The 26742-nt window shown below is 36.7% G+C and overlaps 2 protein-coding genes across 10 annotated transcripts in view; one reads left to right on the top strand and one right to left on the bottom strand.

Moving 5' to 3' along the window:
- The first annotated feature begins 2797 nt into the window (after positions 1-2797).
- Positions 2798-5836, top strand: GPR151 (G protein-coupled receptor 151). Its single transcript, XM_032158255.2, has one exon. It carries the CDS (start codon positions 2878-2880, stop codon positions 4135-4137), a length of 1260 nt encoding a protein of 419 aa, XP_032014146.1. The 5' UTR covers positions 2798-2877; the 3' UTR covers positions 4138-5836.
- Positions 5837-7461: 1625 nt separating this feature from the next.
- Positions 7462-26742, bottom strand: part of TCERG1 (transcription elongation regulator 1) — a 64249-nt gene continuing 44968 nt past the window's right edge. For 8 of the 9 annotated variants that reach the window (XM_032158248.2, XM_032158249.2, XM_032158250.2 and 5 more), the window contains 8 exons: positions 25907-26025; positions 20279-20429; positions 15445-15609; positions 14981-15163; positions 11789-11968; positions 11036-11119; positions 9739-9839; positions 7462-8526 (listed from right to left, as the gene is read on the bottom strand). In XM_032158248.2, the coding sequence (XP_032014139.1) occupies positions 8325-8526; positions 9739-9839; positions 11036-11119; positions 11789-11968; positions 14981-15163; positions 15445-15609; positions 20279-20429; positions 25907-26025 (1185 nt within the window). In that variant the 3' untranslated portion in view covers positions 7462-8324. Of the gene's footprint in view, positions 8527-8819; positions 8914-9738; positions 9840-11035; positions 11120-11788; positions 11969-14980; positions 15164-15444; positions 15610-20278; positions 20430-25906; positions 26026-26742 lie in introns of all 9 variants that reach the window. The other variant, XR_004248842.2, reaches the window with a different exon arrangement.

Genomic DNA, 26742 nt, shown 5'->3' with positions numbered 1-26742 from the left:
CTTTGGGAGGCCGAGGCAGGCGGATCACGAGATCAGGAGATCGAGACCATCCTGGCTAACACGGTGAAACCATGTCTGTACTAAAAAAAAAAAAAAAAAAAAATTTAGCCAGGTGTGGTGGTGGATGCCTGTAGTCCCAGCTACTCAGGAGGCTGAGGCAGGAGAATGGCATGAACCCAGGAGGCGGAGCTTGCAGTGAGCCAAGAGTGCGCTATTACACTCCAGCCTGGGTGACAAAGTGAGACTGTGTCTCAATAAATAATCAGTGAACTCAGATGAAGTATATAGGGCAATTCTTTGTGCTCTTCTTGCATTTTTTTCTATACATTTGCAATTATTTTTATTTTTTTATTTTTTGAGAGAGAGTCTCTGTCACCCAGGCTGGAATGCAGTGGGACCATCTCAGCTCACTGCAACCTCAGCCTCCCAGGTTCAAGCAATTCTCCCGCCTCAGCCTCCCGAGTAGCTGAGACTACAGGTGCGCGCTACCACACCTGGCTAATTTTTGTATTTTTTAGTAGTGACAGGGTTTCGCTATGTTGGCCAGGTCGGCCTCCAACTCCTGACCTCGGGTGATCCACCTGCCTTGGCCTCCCAAAGTGCTGGGATTACAGGTGTGAGCCACCGTGCCCAGCAGCAATTATTTTTAAATAAAAAGTTAAAATAAATTTCCCCCAAAAGAGTGGAGAAAGTTCATTCTCCTTCAGTCCAAAGACTTTATCTCTAGCTGGAGCACCAGCAGATGCTTCCCTGAGTCAGTACCAATAGACTTGGGAAGTACCATATGACAGTCTTTAGTTTCCCTCAATTGTCTATTAAGAATCAAATTTCCATGGTATTGAAGGTGGCTTGAACCCATTTAGCTTTTTATCTTATACAGCTTTAGGAGCCTTGAATATCATAATCTTGAATATATAAGCCACAGTGTGAAGTAGTATATTTGTTTCTTGGTTCTGAATGAATCTCTTCCACATGCATCAAGTGAACTACCTTCCTTGCAGTCTACAATCTGCTAAACGTTACTCTGCTCCCTCCCCCATTTTCTTCCCTGTAAGACGGTGTGGGCCTCTTCACACCCAAAAGTGATGCTTGTTGAGACATAAGGATATTTCATCCTTAAGTAGTTACTGGGAGTTACTGTGCCTTGCTGGAATAAGGTGTTGCCCCAATTTGCTGTTCTATAGGAACACTACTTCCCAGAGGTAAAAGGAAGGAAAGCAAAAGGAAATAGAAACGGAAACAAAGAAACCCAGCACCACTGACCACTGTCCCAATAGCTATACTGATCAGTACTTATTTATTGAGTTCTAGGACACTGAAGAATTTTAAAACGTCAGACCCTTCTTTACTTGCAAGAAGCTGGTGAAAGCACAGTACCAGAATCCAGAGGTCTGAATGCAGCAGCATACTCTCCTGTATATCATGCTTTAGCTTTTCTGACTAGCCACACTCAATGTAGCATGTATCTTCATATCAACCCCACAAACCCCGTTCTCTGAACATTTTGAGCTCCTCTAATCCCCCCAGAGTATCCATTGCTTATTTTAAAATTTCAGGGCTAGTTCTACCAAATCATCTTATCTGAGAATTTTTTATTTCTAGAGACAGAGGATTACTCTGTCATAGCTCATTGCAACCTCGAACTCCTGGGCTTAAGCAACCCTCTCACCTCAGCCTCTTAAGTAGTTAGGACTACAGGTGTACACCATCATGCCTGGCTTTTTTTTTTCTTTTTTTTTTTTTTGTTTGGTAGAGGTAGGCGCAGGGGTCTCACTTTGTTGCCCAGGCTGGTCTCGAACTTCTGGCCTTAAGCAATCCTCCTGCCTCCACCTCCCCAAATTCTGGGATTACAGGCATGAGCCAGTGTGCCCAGCCCAAAATCTTTTTTTTACCAATTTTAAAATATAATTTTAAAAAATCTCTTAAATGCCTTCCACGTAGATATTGATTTTTCTTTCATTTCTCTTGTCTTGGTAAATCCACTAGGAATGCTCTCTGAAAAGCAGCTTAATTCATCATGCAGTTGCCTTCATCACCATCACTTGTTGAAAAGTCTTATTAGTATGTAAAGCAGTTCTAATATGGAGCTGTAATATTACCTCTAAAAACTCATAATAGAATAAACTGAGAGTCATCCATAATTATATTTTTTTAAATAGGACTTCTAACTTGTTTTCATTATCCAGCTGTGTTTGAACTCAGCCAGCTGTTGATGGGACTGAGGTGGTTGTACGGGTTGGGGAAAAGAAGAGGAAGCTCATCTCTGCAGAGTGGGTAGGGGAAGCTTTAGTTCTCAGTTTAAAACAGTGGTTCTCAAAGTGTGGTCTCCCAACCTGCAGCATCAGCAGAGTCTCATGGGAACTTGTTAGAAATGATTTCTTGGGCCCTACTCCAGACCCACTGGATCAGGCCATCAGGTGAAGTTCAAAGAACTTGGTTCAGATGTAGTGTTCACTAAATTACAGACAGCAGTCAAGATTTTAGGAACAGCTGGTTGAAAATAATTGCCTTGACTGGCTCTAGTGACTCCCCCAAGGAACACACCCCACTTACATGTATGTTCTCTTCATTCATCATTTATGGGTATGTTTGTATTACTCCACAGGGCTGACGATTTGGTATTAGACTTGCTAATGAGCAGCAGCCATGTGATCCTGCTGACAGTCGGTACAGTCACAAGTATATTGTATGCAGCAGAGAACAGCTTAACAGCCAGCCTCCTTCCACATTCTGCTCTCAGGAAATAAGCAAGGGGAGGATCCAGAGGTGTCATTTGACACTGACGACAGAGTACTTATTTCCTATGCAAAAGAGCCCGGGCAGAAAGACAAACCTAAATAAGAATCTAACTTCTGTAAGGAGAAGCTGTGAAGAGCGATGCTGGCAGCTGCCTTTGCAGACTCTAACTCCAGCAGCATGAATGTGTCCTTTGCTCACCTCCACTTTGCTGGAGGGTACTTGCCCTCTGATTCCCAGGACTGGAGAACCATCATCCCGGCTCTCTTGGTGGCTGTCTGCCTGGTGGGCTTCGTGGGAAACCTGTGTGTGATTGGCATCCTCCTTCACAGTGCTTGGAAAGGAAAGCCATCTATGATCCACTCCCTGATTCTGAATCTCAGCCTGGCTGATCTCTCCCTCCTGCTGTTTTCTGCACCTGTCCGAGCTACAGCGTACTCCAAAAGTGTTTGGGATCTAGGCTGGTTTGTCTGCAAGTCCTCTGACTGGTTTATCCACACATGCATGGCAGCCAAGAGCCTGACAATCGTTGTGGTGGCCAAAGTATGCTTCATGTATGCAAGTGACCCAGCCAAGCAAGTGAGTATCCACAACTACACCATCTGGTCAGTGCTGGTGGCCATCTGGACTGTGGCTAGCCTGTTACCCCTGCCGGAATGGTTCTTTAGCACCATCAGGCATCATGAAGGTGTGGAAATGTGCCTCGTGGATGTACCAGCTGTGGCTGAAGAGTTTATGTCGATGTTTGGTAAGCTCTACCCACTCCTGGCATTTGGCCTTCCATTATTTTTTGCCAGCTTTTATTTCTGGAGAGCTTATGACCAATGTAAAAAACGAGGAACTAAGACTCAAAATCTTAGAAACCAGATACGCTCAAAGCAAGTCACAGTGATGCTGCTGAGCATCGCCATCACCTCTGCTCTCCTGTGGCTCCCCGAGTGGGTAGCTTGGCTGTGGGTATGGCATCTGAAGGCTGCAGGCCCGGCCCCACCACAAGGTTTCATAGCCCTGTCTCAAGTCCTGATGTTTTCCATCTCTTCAGCAAATCCTCTCATTTTTCTTGTGATGTCGGAGGAGTTCAGGGAAGGCTTGAAAGGTGTATGGAAATGGATGATAACCAAAAAACCTCCAGCTGTCTCAGAGCCTCAGGAAACACCAGCTGGCAACTCAGAGGGTCTTCCTGACAAGGTTCCATCTCCAGAATCCCCAGCATCCATATCAGAAAAGGAGAAACCCAGCTCTCCCTCCTCTGGCAAAGGGAAAACTGAGAAGGCAGAGATTCCCATCCTTCCTGATGTAGAGCAGTTTTGGCATGAGAGGGACACAGTCCCTTCTGTACAGGACAATGACCCTATCCCCTGGGAACATGAAGATCAAGAGACAGGGGAACGTGTTAAATAGATTTAAGTTTCAAAGCAAAACAAATTGTGATTCTTGTACTTATTTGTACTGCTGCTTATCAATATTGCTGACTTTTACAAACTATGATATAATTATTACCACTAGGAATTATAAAAATATTTCACAATCTACACTTTCCAAATGTGCAATGTGGTAAGTAGAGAACCATGTTAGAAGTAATAATTATGTTTCAGAATTAGAACCTGGCTTCCCAAGCAATTTAAGTGTTGTGTAAAGATGCTGCTGTCAAAGTGATTAGCTAGCCCAGCTATTCTGTCATTTGTTCACAGTGGTTTTACTGGGTACCCCCTAGGACCAGCCCTGTAGTGGACCAGTTGGAGCCTGGAGTAGAGGTTCTGTCAAAGCTGAGCCCCTTTACCTTCAGTTTCACCCGGGACCTGCTAGTCCTAATTCTACCTACTAAATTGTATTTCACATAACCAAAGCTCAAAATCTACTTTCACTTGAGATTTTTAACACATTAATGATAAATTTTAATGCATTATTCATTTACTTCATAAGTGTTAATTTACTTGACGAAAAGGCCATATCATATGTTCATGACTGAAGGTCAAAGAAAAAGAAACAACACCTTATTCCAATTCTGGACTAATTTCAAGCCATGGCTGGTTCTGGCTAAGTTTAAATAAATTCAAACTTATACTAAACCCTGCTTCAGTGAACTTTTTAAAACTACCTGAATGAGTCTTCAGTTTCTAACTCTGAGAATTTTAGCAGCTTTCCAATGACATTCAATAGTCTAATATGGGGGGAAAAAGTACTTAAAAAATGCCCTCTCTTCACTTCCAAAATGTGGGAAAGTTACTTTTCTATAAGCAGAAATGTGCTCCTCCTAATATCTCCTTTCTCCCAAGATAAACCATGGTTAATGATATAGGTATAGATTACTCCTCAAATATAAATAGAAGATGGAGACTGTGATCTTTCTTGTTAATGGTACTAAACTTACCCTCACCCAGAACATTGAACTTGAACCCTACTCAACTTTTAAAATACTGTAGGATTTCTAAGTTGTAAAAATAATCGAGCAACCTGAGAAAGAGATTAATATCAAAAAGAGAAAATTCAACAGAATTTGGTTAAGAATACAAAATAAAAAGCATAAGGGCAACGCAGAAAGAAAAGCAGTAAAACTGTGTACCCACATATGGTAAAATCTGAGTAATAGGCAATAACCATTCATTTTATAGCAAGGTAAAACATGATTATGATATATTTCTGCCCCTTTTAAGTATAATGACATTCACCCATGATTCTTGATTACTTTGTTATGGAACTCGGGTATTTTCACTGCAAATTTCCCTCAGAATAGAAATGCCTTTAGGGCAAACCAAGCAATGGAGAATCTGAAATATAAAGAACATGTCATGGAAAAAAAAAGATTTTGTTTTTTATGTTGTCTATGGGTTTCCGGATTCTTTGGTTTTTCATAGGTGGTCATAGTTTGCTTAACACAGGAGGTAGGGCTATATTCTTTTTACTTCCTTCATTACAAATTTTATTTGAAGCTCATGTATTCAAATAAAGTAAAATTTAACCCAAGAAGCCAAAATATTGTTTTGTGATATGGTAGTTGTAAAAAGGATTATCACTGTCTGTGATTATTTGAATTAATAATTTCTATGTTCATTGTATGTAGTAAATTTAGGATGTAAGCTTCCAGAGTTTGACACTTTAAACTTGTAAAGAAATAAAAATAATTACGCTTTACTTCAGATAGTTTTTGGAGATTTAAAGCTGTCTTTGTCTTGAATTATCATTCCAAAATCATTATTAGGAACAATGGAGCTTTATGGGGCTCTTTGACCTTAACACTGAACAGGTCTCAGGGTGAACTGATTTTCGGAGTTTGCTAACAAGCACCAAATCAAGATGCAGACACTGGAACAAAGAGTAATTACAATGAACCTTTCATTAAGAACCTGATACACAAAGTCAGTCCCGAATTGATCGCTTAAAAAATCTGCTTAGAGAAGTTTGATTTGTATCTTATCTCATCAAACCCAGATACGCTAAGACAAAAGTAGGAAATTAGAACAGATATCACCAAACTGTTTTCTTCTCACTTCTCTACTGTGAGAAACAATGTAGTAAGTGGGCAAACAATACTATGTGGAATTCAGAATAACAAAATAAGGCATTCTGGAAACTTTACCCTTGTAAGACAGTCATATTTCTACATACTACATAATAGTTGTGCTCCTTCTGGCAAGCACTTCAATTTCATTCCTCACAGTACTTAAAAATCACTCAATGAACTTATAAAATGAACTTCAAAGAAAGAAAAAAAGGAAACAAAAAGGTGTGGCGGTTGACGCCTGTAATCCTAGCACTTTGGGTGGCCGAGGTGGGAGAATGGCTTGAGGCTAGGCGTTTGAGACCAGCCTGGGCAACAGAGTGAAACCATTTCTAAAAAAATTTAAAAAAATTAAAAAAAAAGGCCAGACATGGTAATGCATGCTTGCAGTCTCAGCTACTCAGAAGGAATACTGAAACCAGGAGTTCAAAGTTACAGTGAGCTATGATGGCACCACTGCACTCCAGCCTAGGAGACAGAGTGAGATCCTTTGTACGAATAAAAAGAAAAAACATATCCTGTTTATCAACTTTACAGCTGAAGACCTTAGTCTGATCAATGCCAGGTTCCTACACACAGAGTTCACAAAATTTCCATGGCACTTAATAGATTTAAGCTAAGAACTATATAATATGGATGTGAATGTGTGTGTCTGTGACTGCATACATACAACATACAAATACAGATCTGTTGGTATTCCTTCTTTCTAGGATTTGTTACAATCATAGTGGGTATGAGATAATGGAAAATAACTTATTCTATTAACATATATATTTTCTTAAATATTTTATTTATGTAGCACTCTGAAATGAGCAACCTATGAAGGCATAAAATAAAAAGATTTTTTTTTAACTCAGGAGGTAAAGCTAGATATATCAATTAGGAACTGATTCATGGTGTGATGTACACGACATGCTGAAAGAATGCCAAAAAGGTGCAAACCATCATACATTAATACAAAGGACAAAAACAAAAAAAAACCCCAGCATCTTCTTGCTATGAGGCAATAAGGCACTGCTAAGAGACTTGAGCACCAAAATGATTCTCTACAAATTCCTTTTTATACTGCAAATACTCCATTATTATATTCAAACCTTTAAAAACTAGGTAATACTTAAGATTTAGAGTCAACTTACTTTGTGCGAAATTCTATTTGCTGCTTCTTTTAAAAACAGGTTAAAATAAGCTCTTAAAAATTAAGTAACAATAATCATATACAATACAGATATATAAAAAGGGTTGGTTTATTGTAGTTCAAATACATAAACTGAACATTCAAACATCTTAAAATTAAACTTTAGCAACAAAGTTTAACATTCAAACAGGAGTATAGTTTACAAGAAACACCCAGAAAGGTAATTTGTTGTCTAATCCAGAATATTGATAAAGATCACTTAATGGTGAATAAAATATGTTTAACCAGTGGTTCTATTCTGGCCAACATGTTAGTTATGACCGTGGTTCCATACCTGAGAAGAAATTACTACATAAATCTTCTCTTAGGCTAAACAACAAGACTTGGTCTATAATTCAGAGGGGATAATCAAAGCACATAAGTGAACAAATAAAACTAATCTGATCTTTAGAGACAAAGGTAAAAGTATTGTCCATTATAATAATCGTAGCCTCTGGAAGATAAGAATTCAATTTTCAGTGTTTTCTCTTTTACCCGCTTTAAAAAAAAATCAAAACAAAACAAACCCCAACTCGGGTTTTCTTGGAGTCTGTGGTATTTGCATCTGGCAAGTTCAAGCCACAAATGCTATTACTTCTTGCATGTATTAACACTGCTAGGAAGAACGTCACCAAGTCACTGACTTCCACACCTCATAAAAGGATGAATTTTAGCTTCAAGATTTTAAGATTTACTAGAGACAGCCTATATTTGAGTATGTATGTCAGTCATGCCACACAAAGAAAAGCATAAATATTTCCAAAGTGTTCTGTTCAGAAACTGTTCACAAATGCTTCTCCTTCTGTTTGTCAGATGGTTTTGCAATAGGTCGACTAATGCACATATATGTAAAAACCTGAAAATTGGCTCATGCAAGCATTTTGAATAGATACCCCTGTGGAAGAGTATTTAGAATTATTTTGTTGATCGTCTCGTGGGCTCTGATGCTGTGGGAGGTGGGGGTGGACCCCGGCGATCCAGGTCATCAACATATGCCACAATCAGTTTACGCCTCTCCTCTGGCACACAGTCCAGTACCAGATACCGTTTGTCATTCTGTAAAATTTTTTCTACATCTTTCAGGTGCTGATCCGATTCTTGGATTAATTTTTTGGATCTGAAATAAGAAAAAGTAGTCCAAGAATTACTGACTGCTGTTCACAGGTCTTTCAGAAATGAGCTGGAAATGTCCATCTAGTTCCTAATTGTGTTTCCATTTTTTTTTTTTTTTTTTTTTTTTTTTTTTTTTTTTAAGAAAAATTTCACTGCAGTGGTCACCTTTGTAAGTCGCCTCAGCAAAGACTCCAAGGAGTGAAAGGGCCTCAGAAGCTGAATTACCCTCCCACCCCTAGTGGTGGTCCCTCCAGATCAGGGCTGAGGGTGGGTGGGTAAATCTTGCCCGTGCTGTACCTGTTCTGTGGATGAACAGAGGACTTCAGTCTGCGGGGCTGCCAATCCCAGCATCTTTCACAAGCTTTCACTTTCACATCTTTCACTAAATTAACTATAAAAATGTAGAAAGAAGTCTTACTTCACATCTAATTTAAAAGCCCAAGCTGATGCAAAACATTAAGGATCCTGACCAAAAAATCCAAATGACAAAATATCTAAAAACCACACCCTCAGCACTATCTAGCCTCCCGTGCACATACCCTTTATTAAGATGTTTCAAATTTCCCTCTTAAAGAAGAAAAGCTAGAGCATGAAACAAAAATGGTTTCCTGCATACTGACTGGTAAGCAATGCAAAATTGTTTTCCTGATGATAAATTGTTAGGGGTGAAGAACTGTTGGGTTTGCTACAGAGGAATCTTGTTTAAAGGCTCTGATTTCATAATTTACAATTTTTATTTAAATGTACCCAGCAAAATGCTTTCTTCTGAGGGAAAAAAAATGCTTATGCTGAGCTTAAATAGATGATTTCATGCTTTAGAATGATCTAACCACACTGAATAGTCTTCAGAGGAGGCAAAGACAACTGATAGTGAAAGATTATTTTAAAAGTCTCTTCATGAAATACAATTTTTATATAGTTGAGGGTATTCCTAAAAAAAAGCAGTGAAGTAAAAAAAAAAAAAAAAGGTATGTATTAAAAACTGGATGGGTGGGTAACACAAAATAAGAATTGACATCTGGGCCCTTTCTTTAAAAAAAAAAAAAAAAAAGTATGGTAGATATGGGCTGTATTTGACTTTGGACAAGTTGGTATCTTCTTATCCCTAAAAATTAATAATGTCAACATGTGTGTGAATGCAAAGAATGCTCTGACCATTAGAGTAAAGACTAGTAAAGAGAATGACTGCCAATATGAAACATTTCATTGCACACACCTATATGTTATAAATTTGGTCTCTTTCAAAAGCGTCCTGAAGTCAGCTTTGGCTGTGATATATTTGTCTCTGATATATTCTTCAAATTCTCTTTGTTTTTTCTGTTAATAAAAAAAAAAAAAAAAAAGTTAAGATTATGGAAATAAAACCCACTAATTCCAAAATAAATATCAATTATTTATTAAACAGTAATGTGTAAGTCACATAATAAGATTAAAAATTCAAAAGAAAAAGGCAACAGGGTACATTTTGTTCATATATAAAATTCATTAAATCACATAATCTGCAAGGCTCATTTTTGCGGCAAATAGAATGAGGAATCATAAATTACTAGTGGCTAAAACTTGAGAACTTGCTATGTGCTACACTGCTGAGCATTTTATGAGGATCATCTACTTCAATCTTCACAGCAACCTCATGAGGTGGACACTTAAAAATAAGGATATTAAGGATTAAGTGTTCACTTCCTGCAGACTGTATTTTCAACTTCAAGAACAAAAACAGTAATTTGTGGATAGAGCAACTGTAGGTTAACACTCAAAACTTAACTTACATAATAGTACTCAGCATTTAGCTTTCTGGCAAGCCAAACGTAATAAGATGAATAAACTCTTTGGACTTAAAAAAGACTTTATTATCAATTCTAAACAGTCAGAAAAGTTAGAAACTGAGACTGGGTCTACCCTTCTTTCCCAGTCATGCATATCTTATGGTCCAAACATCTACAATCCAATAGACTTTAAGGGGGAAGAATATTAGATTTATGAGTTTTTATAAAAGATGCCCAGACCTAGAGCAACCAACCAGGAAAGGGGAATGATGTAAAAGAAAACAAATAAAAGGCCTAGGGATAAAATGGACTGTAGTAAACACTACTTTTCTTGACATCATTCACTGTTTCAGACCTTGAAGCATATGAGAACTAGCAATCTCGTGACAGGGTTCTGTTAGGCTTAAGAGTCAAGTGCTTTGATAGTTTGGTACCAATTGCCAGCCTAAATATGTCTGTCTAGTGGTACCTGACTAAAATAAAACTGCGGGTTCATTAAATCTCTAAGATCCTAAAATACAAGCTTCACCCCAAGTACTAAAATTTTAAACTTTCTATTGTGCTCTCTTGCTAATTTACCACGCAAGAAACAATACATAAACTTAAAATTCAGATTTACTTCTCATACACTTAAAAGTAATTCACTTAAAACAATCAACTTCATTTTGGTTAAGATAGTAGTGCCGTTAGGCACCCAATTTAAGTATTTATAAATTGACAGTAAATCTCGACACAAAATCCTCTTACCCTGTCACTGGAGGAGAACTTAATACACCGAGGATCTTCCTTAATGATTTTTTTTACTTCTTTCCACGTGGATGTTAAGGTAATCTTTGAAAAGATATGTGAATAAAAAACATAAATACAACTCACTTTTACTTAGGGGGTCAAACTGCAGCACATATGGTACATAATATTACACACTGACCTGCGATCTCTTGTAATGCCCAAGCGTAACTGGACTAGTTAGGGACAGGGAAGCAGCGTTAATGCAATTTCTTTTTGTTGGCTTGCCACAAGAGTTATGTTCATGGCCATACTTTCAAGGTGGCCTAAGACAATCACCTGCAAACCCTGTATTTACATGGGCAAACATCATAACTTCTGAAGAAACCATCACCAAAAAGAAAGCAGATAAAAAGGAACAAAACCTGGATAACAAAGCGTACAAACTGCCAAACAAGAGGCCATAGTACCAAATTGAAAATGGATCAAAAGAAGAAATTTGCTAAATCTATTATTAGGAGGGATCACTGACCACATGGCTAAGGACATTTTGAATTACTATAGGAGCAGTTATGAATGTGAAAACTGCAAAGAATAGGCATTTCTAAATAATTAAGAATACCATAATTTTTTAAAATCAGAGAATTGTCATAAGATGCATTCCAGTAATGAATCTAAAGACCATGACACTAAAAATCATATCAATGCTTTGCTTTAAGAAATTACTAACAAAGATTCATCCAGATTAAAATGAGAAAAATAAGAGATTCTTACTGCAGAAGTTTCATCCAGAAGTTGCCTAAAGTGCTCTCTCTTTTTTTTGGTAAGTGCTTCAATGTGTTCATTAAAAAGCTTCTCTTTCTCCTCTCTTTCCAATAAGGATCCAGATTCCCAGCGGTGATCTTTTCTGAGGGTCCTACGAGTATCAGACCATGACACATCTGAAGAACGTACCTGAAAAGAAAAAATTATATATATATCACCAAAGAGACTTATCTGAATGTCTATTTGCACTTCCCTGTCCATTGCAGCATTATTCACAATAGCCAAGATATGGAATCAACCTAAGTGTCTATCAACAGATAAATGGATAAAGAAAATGTAACAAATATACACAATGGAGTACTACTCAGCCTTAAAAAAAGAGGAAAATTCTATTCATTTATGGCATGGATAAACCTAGAGGACAATATAAGTGAAATAAGTCAAGCACAGAAACACAAATACTGCATAGTCTCACATTTGTGAATCCAAAAAAGCTGAACTCATAGAAATACAGAGTAGATGGTCACCAAAGTCTAGGGGGTAGAAGACAGGACAAGGGACAGAATGAGGAGTTACTTGTCAAAGATAATGAAGTTTCAGAGACAGCAGGAATAAGTTTTGAGATCTACTGCACACCAGGGTTAACTAAAGTAAATAATGTGTTCTATATTCAAAATAACTGAGAGTAAATTCCAAATGTCTCACCACAAAAAGTTACAAGCAAACAAAGTGATGAGTATGTTAAACAGCTTTGGTTTAGTCATTCCATATTATCTACCTTTATCAAAACAGCAACTGTACCCCATAAGTATGTAAAATTATGACTTCTCAAAACAATTTTTAAAAAGAAGACAGTATAATAGAAGGCATAACAGGTCTGGCTGGCTCACCAACCAGCAAAATGATATGCTTCATTGGTGGTAATGGCATTAAAAGTTAAGCCACACTACTGCCAAGGTGAAGAAACATAGACTAAAATGACAGAAAGAAAAGAAAAATACAAAAACATTTATTTAACCAACACTTACCAAGCATCTAAATACAAGTCAGATAAATACTGTGCTTCGCAATAAGATTACAAAATGAGTAAGACGCTATCCCTTCCTTCAAAGAGCTCACTTTAAAAAGAAGGAAAAAAAAACGACGAAAAGGCCAGGTGCGGTGGCTCATGCCTGTAATCCCAGCCCTTTGGGAGGTGGGTGGATCACCTGAGGTCAGGAGTTTGAGACCAGCCTGGCCAACATGGCGAAACCCCATTTCTACTAAAAATACAAAAATGAGCTGGGTGTGGTGGCACGTGCCTGTAGTCCCAGCTACTCCGGAGACTGAGGCAGGAGAATCGCTTGAACCCAGGAGGCAGAGGTTGCAGTGAGCCAAGATCATGCCACTGCACTCCAGCTGGGTGACAGAGTGAGACTCCATCTCAAAAAAACAAAAAGGATAAACATGTAAGCAAATAACTGCAAATACAGGTAATAAGTGCTGCAGAGTCGTATGCTGAGCACAAGGGTGGTCTAAGGAACAGTGAGATCGAATCTGCCTAGATAGGTCAGGAGTAGCCTCACAGAAGAGATACTTGAGCATACCCCTGAAGAACGAGAAAGTCTGTCACTGCAACAGGAACACTTCCAAATCATTTCAGGTAGAGGGACTGCCGTGAGCAATGGAAGGATGGTATGGTTCTTAAGCATGTTCAGCAAGGCTACAGTTCAAGGAGCAAATGAAGAAAGCAAAGGTGTTAAGGAAATATGAAGGTGGGAGGTAAGAAATGAACAATCTTTTATATTATGCTAAGGAGGCTAAATGTGACCTGTAGGAAACTGCTGGGAGTAAAGAGAACCTTCATCCCCTGCAAGTAACCAGGAGAGTGACAAAATTAGATTCGCTTTTTATTAAGATTTCTGTGACTGCAATAGAACAGATAAATTTGAGGGAATGTTAGAGGTAGGGAGAGAAATTAGGAAACTACTGTCATTGTCCAGGGTGTAGGACAAGGTTGTCCAACCTGTGGCCCACAGGCCACATGCAGCTCAGGATGGCTCTGAATGTACCCCAACACAAATTCATAAACTTTCTTAAAACATTATGAGATGTTTTTGTCTTTTTTTCTTTTTAGCTCATCGGCTATCATTAGTGTTAATGTACATTTTTCTTTATGAGACGGAGTCTCACTCTGTTGCCAGGCTGGAGTGCAGTGGCGCAATCTCGGCTCACTGCAGCCTCTGCCTCCCAGGTTCAAGTGATGCTCCTGCCTCAGCCTCCCAAGCAGCTGGGACTACAGGCACACGCCACCACACCCAGCTAATTTTGTATTTTTATTAGAGACAGGGTTTTGCCATGTTGGCCAGCCTAGTCTTGAACTCCTGACCCCAAGTGATCTGCCCGCCTTGGCCTCCCAAAGTGCTGGGATTACAGGCGTGAGCCACCGTGCCCAGCCATGTTAGTGAACTTTATGTGTGGCCCAAGACAATTCTCCTTCTTCCAGCGTGGCCCAGGGAAGCCAAAAGATTGGATACTCCTGGGTAGAGTAAGAAACAGATGCAAGGGAAGAAATCAGAAGTGACAAGAGTAACAAGCTCCACTGAAAAAGAGAAAAGAAATAGCATAGGAGAGATGTGACAAAGAGAAGCCACCCCCAACTCCAAAAAAAATATTAGCAAGTAGGACAGTAATCTAAGGGCATTCACTGTAGGGACAAAAAAACCCTACATACCTCAACAACCCTGAGGGGTAAGGGAGAAAGATTTTCAACAAAGTTTCAGGGTATCTCCTGCAGTCAGTTACACCTCCAGTCCTACAATCTCATACCATCTACAAGTATAACTGATCATCACAATGATGGCCCTAAATCATCAACAAGAAGGTTAAATTGTGTTCAGCACATTTTGTTTATCACTATGGCAAGTAAGTGTTTAACAGTTTACAATGACTTTCATCAAAAACAATAAATAATAAAGTTGTGAGACTAAATGATTATGACTTTCCATATATGCAAAATGCCTAACTTCTGAATTTGTTAAATAACTAGGGTTTTTTCCTATACTAACAGTACTAATACCAAGTATTCAATTTTTAAATGCTTTCTAATTTAGCAAATTATCTCCCTCAGAATTAAAGAACATTAAAATATTCATAACAGTAATATAATAAATTTCCAATATCCAGTACTTTAGAGAAAAAAAGTAAAAGATTAACATATACCATGTCAGACAGAAGAGCTTTGAAATTCTGGATAGCTTCTTCTCGTTTGTGCTGCTCTCTCTCTCGATCTATTTCTTTTGTTTGTTCTGAACGGGCCTTTTGAACCTCCCTTTCTCGTTCTCGAAGGCTTGCCTCAATGCGGGCTTGCCTTTCAAGCTCCTTTTCTTTTTCTGAGTCTAAATTCTGTAAAAGTAAAAATTACATTATCCTTCTTACCAACTCCATCAAAATATGTTTTTAAAGAATAACTAGCTTGCCAAATAAAAAATTCCAAATCTAGTTTTTGCCTAGAATATACCTAAACACTGTGTACCTCTCATCTCCAAATAAACTAGACTCTTATGTTAAGAATACTAACAAGAAAAAATCCAAACCCCCAATAGAAAAATCCCCAACAACATATACCCTTAAACACAAGAATTGTATTATTCAATGAAAGCAATACAAGTAAACACAACAGTTACCTTGGCTATTTTTTCAATGTACTGTTTGAAAAGGTCTTCTCTCATTGATGAACTATCTACTGCTTTGTAACGTGGATCACTTTCTACTTTGTCTTTTACTTTGCTCCATCGAGACTGACTGTCCAAGTGATGATTAGATAATAGTTCAAAGAAATCCGATTTAATCTGTATTTTAAAACAGGCAGTGGGATGGGAGGGAAAATAATGTACCATGAGAAATTCATCATATCTTAAATATTTACAACTAGAAAAAAAGTTCACTTACCTTAAATATGAGAATAATAACTTTTAAAATACAGGCATTTAGAGTAGAATTATAGTAAAAGAAAAGATCAGAAGTGTTCTTTTACTAGAAATGTAAACATCAACAAGCATATAGGCTTTCATCTAAAATTTGCCAAATTCAAGATAAATAATATTTTATAAAGAAATTTTTCAAATACAGAAAAAGGCTTTTTCAGATTGTTGATAACTTTAGATCTCAGAACTGCCATGTATTCACAGGGAATATAAATTTACATCGAGCTGCATTTATTTTTAGCTAAGAGTCAAGGCTTATGAGCTGACAATAATATCAACATGGTAAAAATGATTTTAAAAACTAGATGGATAAAAATTTTGGCCATTGAAATTAATAGGACATTTAAAAACCACTGCAAGCCATTACAAACTTATACTGTCAAATGTCTAAAATCAAAATAGGGTAAAAATTTATATTTTGGTGAAAAAAAGGCAGCTGTACACCTTGATATGTGAGAAAGTTACAGAATTTCTATGTTCATAACCATTATTAAAAAATTGCATTCAGATCTTCTATACTTTTTAGCATTAAACATGTATATAATGTTTATACCATTATAAACTCAGAATGTTAAATGTTTATCCAGTATTATACTCAACAACTGAAATACCAAGTTAAAAACATTATACCAAAGGTATTAAACATTAATCCTTCAGTATCAACATATACAACTACTTAAAACCCCTCTCCAAAACTGTATTTCTTATTTATTTAAATAGGTGAGGAAAGGAGTAAATGAGATAGTTATTTTTATGTACGTCTGAGGGCCTAATTGTTTTAAAATTTAATCCCATGTATACTACTTTGTACTCCTACCACAGAAGGTACCCAAGGTAACCAAAGTCATTTCAACAAAGGATTCTAACCATATTAAGAACCCCTCCCTTCCAATAGGAATTGAATATGGTATCTTCCCACCTGATCAGGGGAATCAGGATTTAAAATGCATGTGCACAAAAATATATGAATCATTCCTTCTGCCTAGTCTAACACTATCATTTCCCCTTACAACTTCATTTGTCCTACTGGAGGATTAAAAGTGAGATTGAGGCCAGGGACGGTGGCTCATGCCTGTAATCCCAGCAGTCTGGGAGGCTGAGGTGGGTGGATCACCTGAGGTCACGAGTTCGAGACCAGCCTGACCAACATGGTGAAACCCCGTCTCTACTAAAAATACAAAAAGTTAGCTGGGTGTGGTGGCAGGTGCCTGTAATCCCAGCTACTTGGGAAGCTGAAGCAGGAGAATCGCCTGAACCCAGGAGGCAGAGGTTGCAGTGAGCTGAGACTGCACCATTGCATTCCAGCCTGGGCAACGAGCGAAACTCCAAGTCAAAAAAAAAAAAAAAAAAAAGTGAGGTTGATGTCCTTTCTGGAAAATACTTTTAAGGTTATAAGAAACAGAATATCTGCATCAGAAATGTTTCTAAAGACAAGAGCTAATTGGCTGTGGATTTCTCCACTACTAAACTTGGCCTTTCACTTTGAACTAATAAGAAATACTAATAAACCCAGTATTTCCAGACAGTGATTTAAGAAACCACCTGATGTAGTGATGTAACTTAAATTTTTCTGTTCATCTTGTCTACTTTGTATCTGACATGATGAACACCAAATACCTAGATGCATTTGACAACTGGAAGGCAAAATTTACAAAATTTATGTTAAATAAAACATGCAAGTTATACCAAATAGGAATCTTTCTAAGCCACAGGAATTTGTATTAGCTTAAAACAATTTTCATATATTAGACACGAAACCTATAAAGTAAGGATTATCATATAGGTTTTTAAATGTGTGATGTATAAACAAGTGAACTTTAAATAAAATTAAACTTTAACTTCCTTTCATTGTGGATATTACCATGACAGGTTATAAATGGCTTACTAAGACTATCAGTATGAGAACAATTGCCTGACAGCTGCATAAATGTCAAAAAAATGTCATTTACCATTGGCTGCAATTCAAGGCCTTATTATTCTCCCCATTCCTTACTATAACAAAAATAATTTATTCACAGGAAATTTAAAAGAGAGGGAAGAGAAAAATATGTCAATTTTGTAACAGTGGATTAACTCCAATTATGTACAACCTCAAATGTGCTATTTCAAAAGGTAAAGTATTTGAACCATAATTTTATAAAAATTGGTTATAATAATATATTACAATAAAATAGCTTAAGAATAGCTACTTTGGCAAACAAAATAAGTAGACTTTTTTTTTTTTTTTTGAAAGAATCCCGTCTGTTGTCCAGGCTGGAGTGCAGTGGAACCATCAAAACTCACTGCAGCCTTGACCGTTTGGGCTCAAGCGATCCTCCCACTTCAGATTCCAGAGTAACTGGAACTACAGAAGCACATTACTACAACGAGCTATTTTTTTGTTTTGTTGTAGAGATGAGGGTCTTGCTATATTGCCTAGGCTGGTTTCAAGCAATCCTCCTGCCTCAGCCTCCCAAAGTGCAGGGATTACAGGCATGAGCCACCGTGCCTGGCCAATAAGTAGACTTTTACAGGCACTTTTTAATAAAATGGAAAACTAGTGGTAAAAACTACATCAAAATGATGCTCTTACTGTGAGAATGACTTTACCGTGAAAATGCTACTTAAGAAAAACAAGAATTTCACCAGAAGTCAATGTTCTTCACAGGTTTTCAAAATTAGTTTTAAAATTAGTTTTAAACCTTTAGTGTTGTTATTGATTCAACTATCACAATGCTACAAAGACCAGCTGGAGAATTACAAGAACAAGGAAATAAACTCTAGTACCATGCTACTGGTACTGCTCTTGCTATCTAATTACACAGTTACAATGTGATTTTTTTTAAGTATACACAATATACTTAAGAACAGTATAAACAATACAGTGGAAGTCATGAAAGAAAAATGATAAAGCCCCTTAACCTAATGTGCTCAAAATGTGAATATAAAATCCACTATATTTAAACCCTTACTTTAAAGATTTCTGCTTTGATGGCCTAGTTAGTCATTGATTTTGCATTCTTTAAATTGGCTGAGAAAGCTTCACTTTAGCAATTTCCTGCCTTTTTTTTTTAATCTAGTAATGGTATAAAGCCAAACCTGTAATTTAAAGAATTAAGATTTTTATAGTCAAAATAAAATAAAGCTGAATATATTAAATATTAGATTTATTTAATTTAGATGTCATATCTATTTAATTTCTTTTTTTAAATTAACACATTCTGGGCACAATTCTCATCACTTCATAAGGAAAAAGACTAAAAAAATGTAAAGTACCGGAACTGCGGGAGGCTAAAGTCACCACACAGAGATACCAATTCTTTCCTCACTAGGGAATCCCATAACACTTTGCGTGTCAGTGATTGACAGCTGTCACTGAACTGATTGACAGGCCGCACAGCACAAAACTGTAAAGTCTATCCACTTGTTATAAAACAGAATACATAAAATAGTTATAAAAAAAGTGTTTAGAAAAAGAAAATCAGTTACAAATGCAAAGATAAATACATTTAATTTGTATAAAAGCAATCATACAAAATCAAACAATCACTTATTTACTTGGTTTTCTTAAATAGGTTATTCTAAAAGTCAAAAGTAGCAATTCATTAGCATGATTCTAATTCAACATATAAAATTATGTAGTAGAATTTGATTTTACACATTTCCTCTGCGAGGCATAATCATTTTTTAAGTAAACAGTGAAACAATTCTGGAAAACTCACTTGGAAGCCCAATAAATCGGATAATTAGGAAGTTTCAGATATTTCTGATAAAAGCTATTTTAGCTAATACTGTTACCATTTTGAATGAGAGAGACTTCTTCCCAGGAGTAGCATTACTTTCAAACAACATTTCTTAATAGAACTTGTAATATTATAACTTTCTAGAATAAGAGGCAATTTTAAATGTCAAGAATGATTAGGCTCCAGAGGTTATTTTTCTACATTCACAAAGCATACTGGGACACTAAGGAGAGTGGCTGCATGTTTTGATGGTTCACACACCACTGGGGTCATCTCCCTACTAGTTTGCCTCCCCAGTGGTAAGCTCCTCTCCATTCCTGACACTGCTATCAAATGACATTTGGAATTCATTAATCTTTAATAGCTGACCTTTAATTCTGATAAGCAATAATTTATATGTAAGATATGTTTACTGAAAGAATAGAAAGTCACTAAAATGCTATCTTTTAGAGGGCAAAAAAGATAAAGAAGCTTTTTGAAATTCAAATATTACCACCGATAAAGAATCTTGAAATCTTAGAAGGCACCACTGAGCAGGCAGTCCTAACAACCTGTTCTGAGTTTACCAGGCATCTTAATATTAACACAATTTAAAGCAAAAGTATATAGTTTAGTGAAGCTACTAAAATAAGCATTATGTAAGTAAAGTGATAGAATACATACATACATAATTATAAAAGTTAACTTAAAAGAACAGTCCATGTAGGTCCTATTATTTATGCCAATGAATAAGGTTAGAAACATAACACCAGCACAGTCCTTTCCCATTCACGCTCCCATCAATCACACCACTGGAACTAAAACCATCTTACCTTCTCACCTCTGGTCTTCGAATCTTCTTTCTCTTTCTTCCTAGCAGCGGCCACAAACTCATTAAACAAGGCTTCTCGGTCTTTCATCTTTTCAATTGCTTTGAATCTTGAATCTTTAGCATGCTTGGCTGCAAATTCACTAAAAGTTGCTCTGTAACAAAATTACAAGTGTGCTAACTTTGGCAGTTACTTCTGCTTGTATAAAGGCATAGCAGAAGATACCATTTTTCCAACAAGAGTATATGACAAAGAGACACTTGGACTCAACATCTACCTAACAGTGAACAGTAAGTTTCAGAAAGGAATAAAAAGAGGTAATGAGCAAAAATGTGGTTAAGGGATTTGTATGCTATCAGCATAGAATTAGGAGAATAAATATTTATTATTAGTAAAAAAAAGAGATCACAGAGTAAAGAATGTGCATGCCTCAAGAGACAAGAGCTCATCAATTTCCACTGTACAATGAAGCTAAGTCCTTCCTCCAGCCATAATAGAAAAATTCTTATTGGATTAGCTCTCCACACACGACTATAAAACTGGACAGAAGTATATGGGGCAACTGATTTCAAGGAGTAGACAACAGAAAGAGTAAGACTGAAATGCCTGAAAGAAGGGAAATTTATGAGGTGCGGAGAGAGCTCAAGTCCAACTAGAGTACTGTAGTCTTAATGAACTGGAGGCAGCAAAGATTAGAGCTTGGGTGAAGAGGAATCTACAAAGAGAGGGTACCCAAGAAAAATCCGACTTAGCGATTACCCATGAGTCCACAGCTAAGGCCAAGCTGTATAACAGCAGGGAAAGATCACTCTCTATATCAAGCTACTACAGGGTTAAGAGCATAGAAGAGATAATAGAGAGTCAGTAGTATTAAAGGGAGAATAGGATCAGGCCAACAAAGTCCACAAAAGATCCACAAGGAAAACAGAGCTGGAAGGCTAAAAGAAACATATTACACTTTCAGAGATTCACATTAACAAAACATAAAGTCAAGCCTAAAATTAAGGTGGCAACCAGTAAATGAACTGCCTACTAAAACAAAAATATCCACTTTTCAATGAAAGGTAACGAACTCCAGAGTCTCTACAAAGTCCAATATTCAATCAAAAATCACTAAATATACAAAGAAACGTGATCCATAGAACAATTTTTTTGAAGTCAATAGAAACCGAACCCAAGATGTCCAGATGTCATTCTAAGTAGACAATAACTTTAAAACAACTATTACTGGCCAGGTGCAGTGGCTCATGCTTGCAATCCCAGCACTTCAGGAGGGCAAGGTAGGAGGATCATTTGAGGCCAGGAGTTTGAGACAAGCCTAGGCAACACAGTGAGACTCCGGCCGGGCATGGTGGCTCACGCCTGTAATCCCAGCTACTTGAGAAGCTGAGGCAAAATAATCTTTTGAACCTGGGAGGCAAAGGCTGCAGTGAGCCGAGATGGTGCCACTGCACTCCAGCCTGGATGACAGAGCGAGGCCTTGAATCAAAAAAACAAAAACAAAAAAACATAGTGTGGTGGCTCATGGCTGTAATCTCACCACTTTGGGAGGCCAAGGCAGGTGGATCACTTGAGGTCAGGAGTTCCAAGACCAGCATGGCCAACAAGGTGAAACCTTGTCTCTACTAAAACTACAAAAAAAATTAGCTGGGAGTAGTGGCGGGCACCTGTAATCCCAGCTACTCAGGAGGCTGAGGCAGGAGAAAAACCGAGGAGGCAGAGTTTGCAGTGAGCTGAGATCGTGCCACTGCACTCCAGCCTGGGTGACAGAGCAAGACTCTGTCTCAAAAAAAAAAAAAAAAAAACCATAGTGAGGCTCTGTCCCTACAAAAAATGTAAAAATTGGTTGGGCATGATGGCACACGCATATATTCTCAGCTACTCAGGATGACTGCTTAAGCCCAGGAGTCTGAGGCTGCAGTGAGCTGTGACTGAGCCACTGCATTCCAGCCTGAATAACTGAGCAAGACTCTGCCTCTTAAAAAAGTAACTAAACAAAACTGTTATTATTACACTGAAAGAATCAAAGAAAAACAGGTTCAAAGAATTGAAAACATGGTCTAAAAATGAATGAACAAGTAAGGATTTTTGGCAGAGATGCAGAAAATATTAAAAAGAACCTAAAACTAATGAAAAAAAATTAACTGGATAGGATTAACATGAGAGTTGACAACTGAATAAAGAGTCAATTATATGAGTTAGATCACTAACAATTATCTAATCCAAAGGGGAGACAGAAAAAAGACTGAGGTAGGGGAAACAGTCTCAGGGACATGTAAGATAATATCAAACACTAATACATGTGTGATTAGAATCTCAAAAGAGAAAAGAATGAATTAGGGCAGAAAAAATACTAGCCAAAATCTTCCCAAATTTGATGGAAAACATCAATTTATAAATTCAAAAAGCTCAGCCAACTCCAAACAGGTTAAATAAAAGGATGAGGCTTATGAGTGCTAATGAGCATTAAGTTTTAAAAAAGAAGTTTCTCCATAAATAAAAGGCATTATAAAGCTTTCATATATTTGGTATATAGTTTAAATATTTGAAGCTTTAACCAGTGGCACGATCTTGGCTCACTGCAACCTCCGCCTCCAGGTTCAAGCAATTCTTCTGCCTCAGCCTACCAAGTAGCTGGGACTACAGGCGCCCACTACCACGCCCGGCTAATTTTTGTATTTTTAGTAGAGATGGGGTTTCACCATACTGGCCAGGCTGGTCTCAAACTCCTGATCTCATGATCCACCTGCCTCGGCCTCCCAAAGTGCTGGGATTACAGGCGTGAGCCACTGCTCCCGGCCAAGAATTTAGTCTTATAATTAACAACCCTATACTTAGCATGGTTTTAGAAGAAAAAACACTGAAGATTAGCCCATTTAAAAGCTATTTAGCTATTTAAATGCAAAAATAAAACATTCTCTTGTGTTAAAACAAAGATTATGTTATAGTTTTAATTATAAACAAAAAGCTGGCCAGTTAATCTCAATTTAGAACTTAAAACATCAACTGAAGGTTAAGAGCATCACTCACAGCTAACATTTATTATTTTTAAGCTTTGCTGGCCAAGGCTAGATTCTAGTAATCTTTTGTATGCAACCAATACTAATCATAATATCCAACGTTAATTCAACATTTTTAACAAAGAATATGTTGCAAACCTGGTTTGAACAACAGATACATAACAATAATAAAATGGCATGGTAAAATAAAAATGTATATTCCAGAAAAGGGATCATATGTAGTCCATTAAATGTTTTATTTTCATGATAAATTAAACGCTTCAGTTTATAATTTTAAGACAGAAAAAGCAAGTACAGGTTGGGCATCCCATATTTGAAATCCAAATGCTCCAAAACCCAAAACTTAGTGCCAACAAGACATTCAATTCAGATTTTTGAATTTGGGATGCTCAGCCAGTAAGTATAATACAAATATTCCAAAATTTTTTTTTAAAAATCTGAAATCCAAAAGACTTCTGGTCTCAAGCATTTGGGATGAGGGATAATCAACCTGCATTGTTATGATTAAAGAATAAAGTATGATTAAAGAAAAAATCTTTTAAAAAGTGGAAAATCAACGTGTAAAGTGATAACTGATTCATCTTAGACTTATTTCTATTACTTATAGGTAAAATATCTGACACTTTTTATGAGAAAAGACTGAAGTGAACTTTTAGCATTAGATTCCCATGGAGATGTTTTCTTATGACTTATTTCTTAACTGTGAAAAACTACTTTAAAACAAACAGGATAAAAAATATTTTGGAGGGAAGTGGGTAATGGCTGGTGATGGGTGACAGGGAGATAGTAGTGACCAGAAACTGACTGCGGGAGGTATGACTTAAATTTTCATTAAAAAGAAAAACGACATACAAGAGATAGGCACAGTTCAGTAATTTCCCCCTTTCTTTCCCATTGGAACAAACTCTGGTGCTCTATATTTACTAGCTCTACTACTAAAAGGTTCTGCAATATTTTTCCCACTTAAAAAAAAAAATTAGGCCAACAGACAACATTTTCTCATTTTAAAGTTTTTCTTCCTTGCATATTTCGAGGACTAAAAATGGTCTTAATTTCTATGCCAGGGTTGGATGTATCAATTTAACAATACAGGACAATGCCCTTAGTGCCTGGTCGTTTCATTTTATGAAGTAACCTGCATAGTACAGATCACTTCAACAATTCTACCTGCCTGAAAAGAACACCAGTAGAGTACTATGATATGGTAAGACTTAGTCATATCTACCAAAGGGAAACCTCTTTGGAGTTTCAATTATTCACAGACCCATATGGAGTTTTAATAAATATATTCTGCTGAAAGATTTGGAAATAAGCTGCAGACATCTTAAGACTTCACTTAGAAATATTTCAACATGCAACTCCTGAGCGTAAAGCCTTTTTCCACCATGACCACAATACCCAAGAAAATTACTAATTCTCTAACAATATCTAATATCCAATTCTTACCAAGTGACCTCAACTGCCCCCCAAAATGTCTTTTATAACACAGACTCAACTATTTTGACCCATGATCTCACTCTTTTGACTCAGAAAAAACTCAGGACTCCCTGGAAAATCTGAACCTCTATTACCCCTGAAGAATATTAAATTTTTCATATCACAAATACTCTATTAGCTTTTTCTAAAACTTTTATTAATACCATATTTCAAATATAAAACTATATTAAACATATCTTCTTAAATAACATCACTCTTTCCTACCTCCACAGACAAAATTAACTATTTATATAAGATGAACCTTTATAGTAAGTGCCATTTAATCCAGAGACTCCATGATGCTACCTGACAGTTTTAGAATACTGAGGTATTCCCAGTAACCTAATATCACTACTCTTACATCTAAGTCATAAATAAGAGTAATTCCCCCTGCCTATACAATTCTGTGCAACACTGAAATCTAGTTGAAATCCCAGTTTCACTGGGGCAAGCTACCTAATTTGCTTATCTCATGTAAAACAGGTGTCACATAAGTACCTAAATCAAACTACCTGTTCTGAAGACTGAATATCTGTATGCATATATATAAAATTATATGCTTTCAGTCATGTTTACATGTATGTAAAAATGCATACATATATTTTAAAGTGCAAATAGGCACATAAAATACCCAGTAACTGTGATTATTATAAAGCTAGGCAAATAAATTTAAAATGTCTCATTTTCTTCAGCCCATTACATGTATTTAATACATATTATCAATCAATTGAAAATATCAGACACAGCCATTAACTAGACACTTAGAAAATTTTGAAATTGAAGTGGTAAAAGGTCCTTCACCACTTCAATTTAATCAAAATCATGTTCCTCCTCTGCAACTCATTATGTATAAAACTTTACAAAGATGGGGCACAGATTTTCTATCATATACTAGTTTCTAAAGAACTTATTCCCACAGGGAAGCACTTAAATCAAAGGTATCCTTCTTAGAGCACTTAGGATTCCTCTAAAGGAAACATAGTAAAAAATAAAGATTAGAAATTTTGGCAAAAACCAATAAATAAGGAGCTTTTAGTGCCCAAATAGACAAAAAAATCTATTTTTTTAATTTTTAAAAACTGATCTTAGGAGAAAATAAATACACTTTGATATTTAAGAGAAACAAACCACATACCTTGGATTAAATTTTGCTTCTTCCATCATTTTTTTGAAATCTTCCTTGGCTTGCATTATTTTATTTTTCTTTTCCCTGCGTTCTTCCTCTGCCCTAGTCTTTACATACTGATCAAACACCTATTATAAAAACCAACAAATTCGACAAGTCAATCTTTCATATAGGTAATTTAACTACCAAATTTTTGCACAATGTCTTTGTCCAAACTATACCAGGAAAAATTATTAACTGTAGATAATTATACACAGACAATCTATACCAAGTTTCACTTTAAAGCTTCACTGAAATATTACACAAGCATCAGCTCTCTACTTAGGCTTCAAGAACAAAAGAAAACAGCAAAAAGCCTCTTTAATTTTTTTCCCGATTATAAATTAAACACATGATTATCATAAACATTGCAAGAAATTTAGAAATGCGGAAGAGAAATCACAGTCTTCCCAAATCCCTTTTAGACAGAAATATCAATGGTATGGAATCTGTAGCGTATTTTATTTCTGTGCTTCTCTTAAGACATAAGTATTTTCACTAAAATGTAATCATGCTTTACATCTATTCTATATTTCCCCCACTTAATACAGTCAAGATAATGAACTGATCATCTATTTACCGCCTACTTCACACCCTATAAAATGACAGAAGAACTTTTTTAAGTCATAAACCAACAATAAGGAATTGAGAAAAAAAAGAACCAGCAACTTGCAAAGCTGATGGGACAAGTGGAAAAGGATGTGACAGATATGAGAGCACTCAACATAACCTAGCAGTCAAGAAAAACAAAGAGGCAACTCAAGCTTTTTTTTCTGAAACCAGAATCTCCTCAAACAACTCAAGAA

Source organism: Hylobates moloch, unplaced genomic scaffold (genome assembly GCF_009828535.3).
Source record: "Hylobates moloch isolate HMO894 unplaced genomic scaffold, HMol_V3 SCAFFOLD_6, whole genome shotgun sequence".
NCBI classification, from domain to species: Eukaryota; Metazoa; Chordata; class Mammalia; order Primates; family Hylobatidae; genus Hylobates; species Hylobates moloch.
This window is presented reverse-complemented; position numbering and strand designations above follow the sequence as displayed.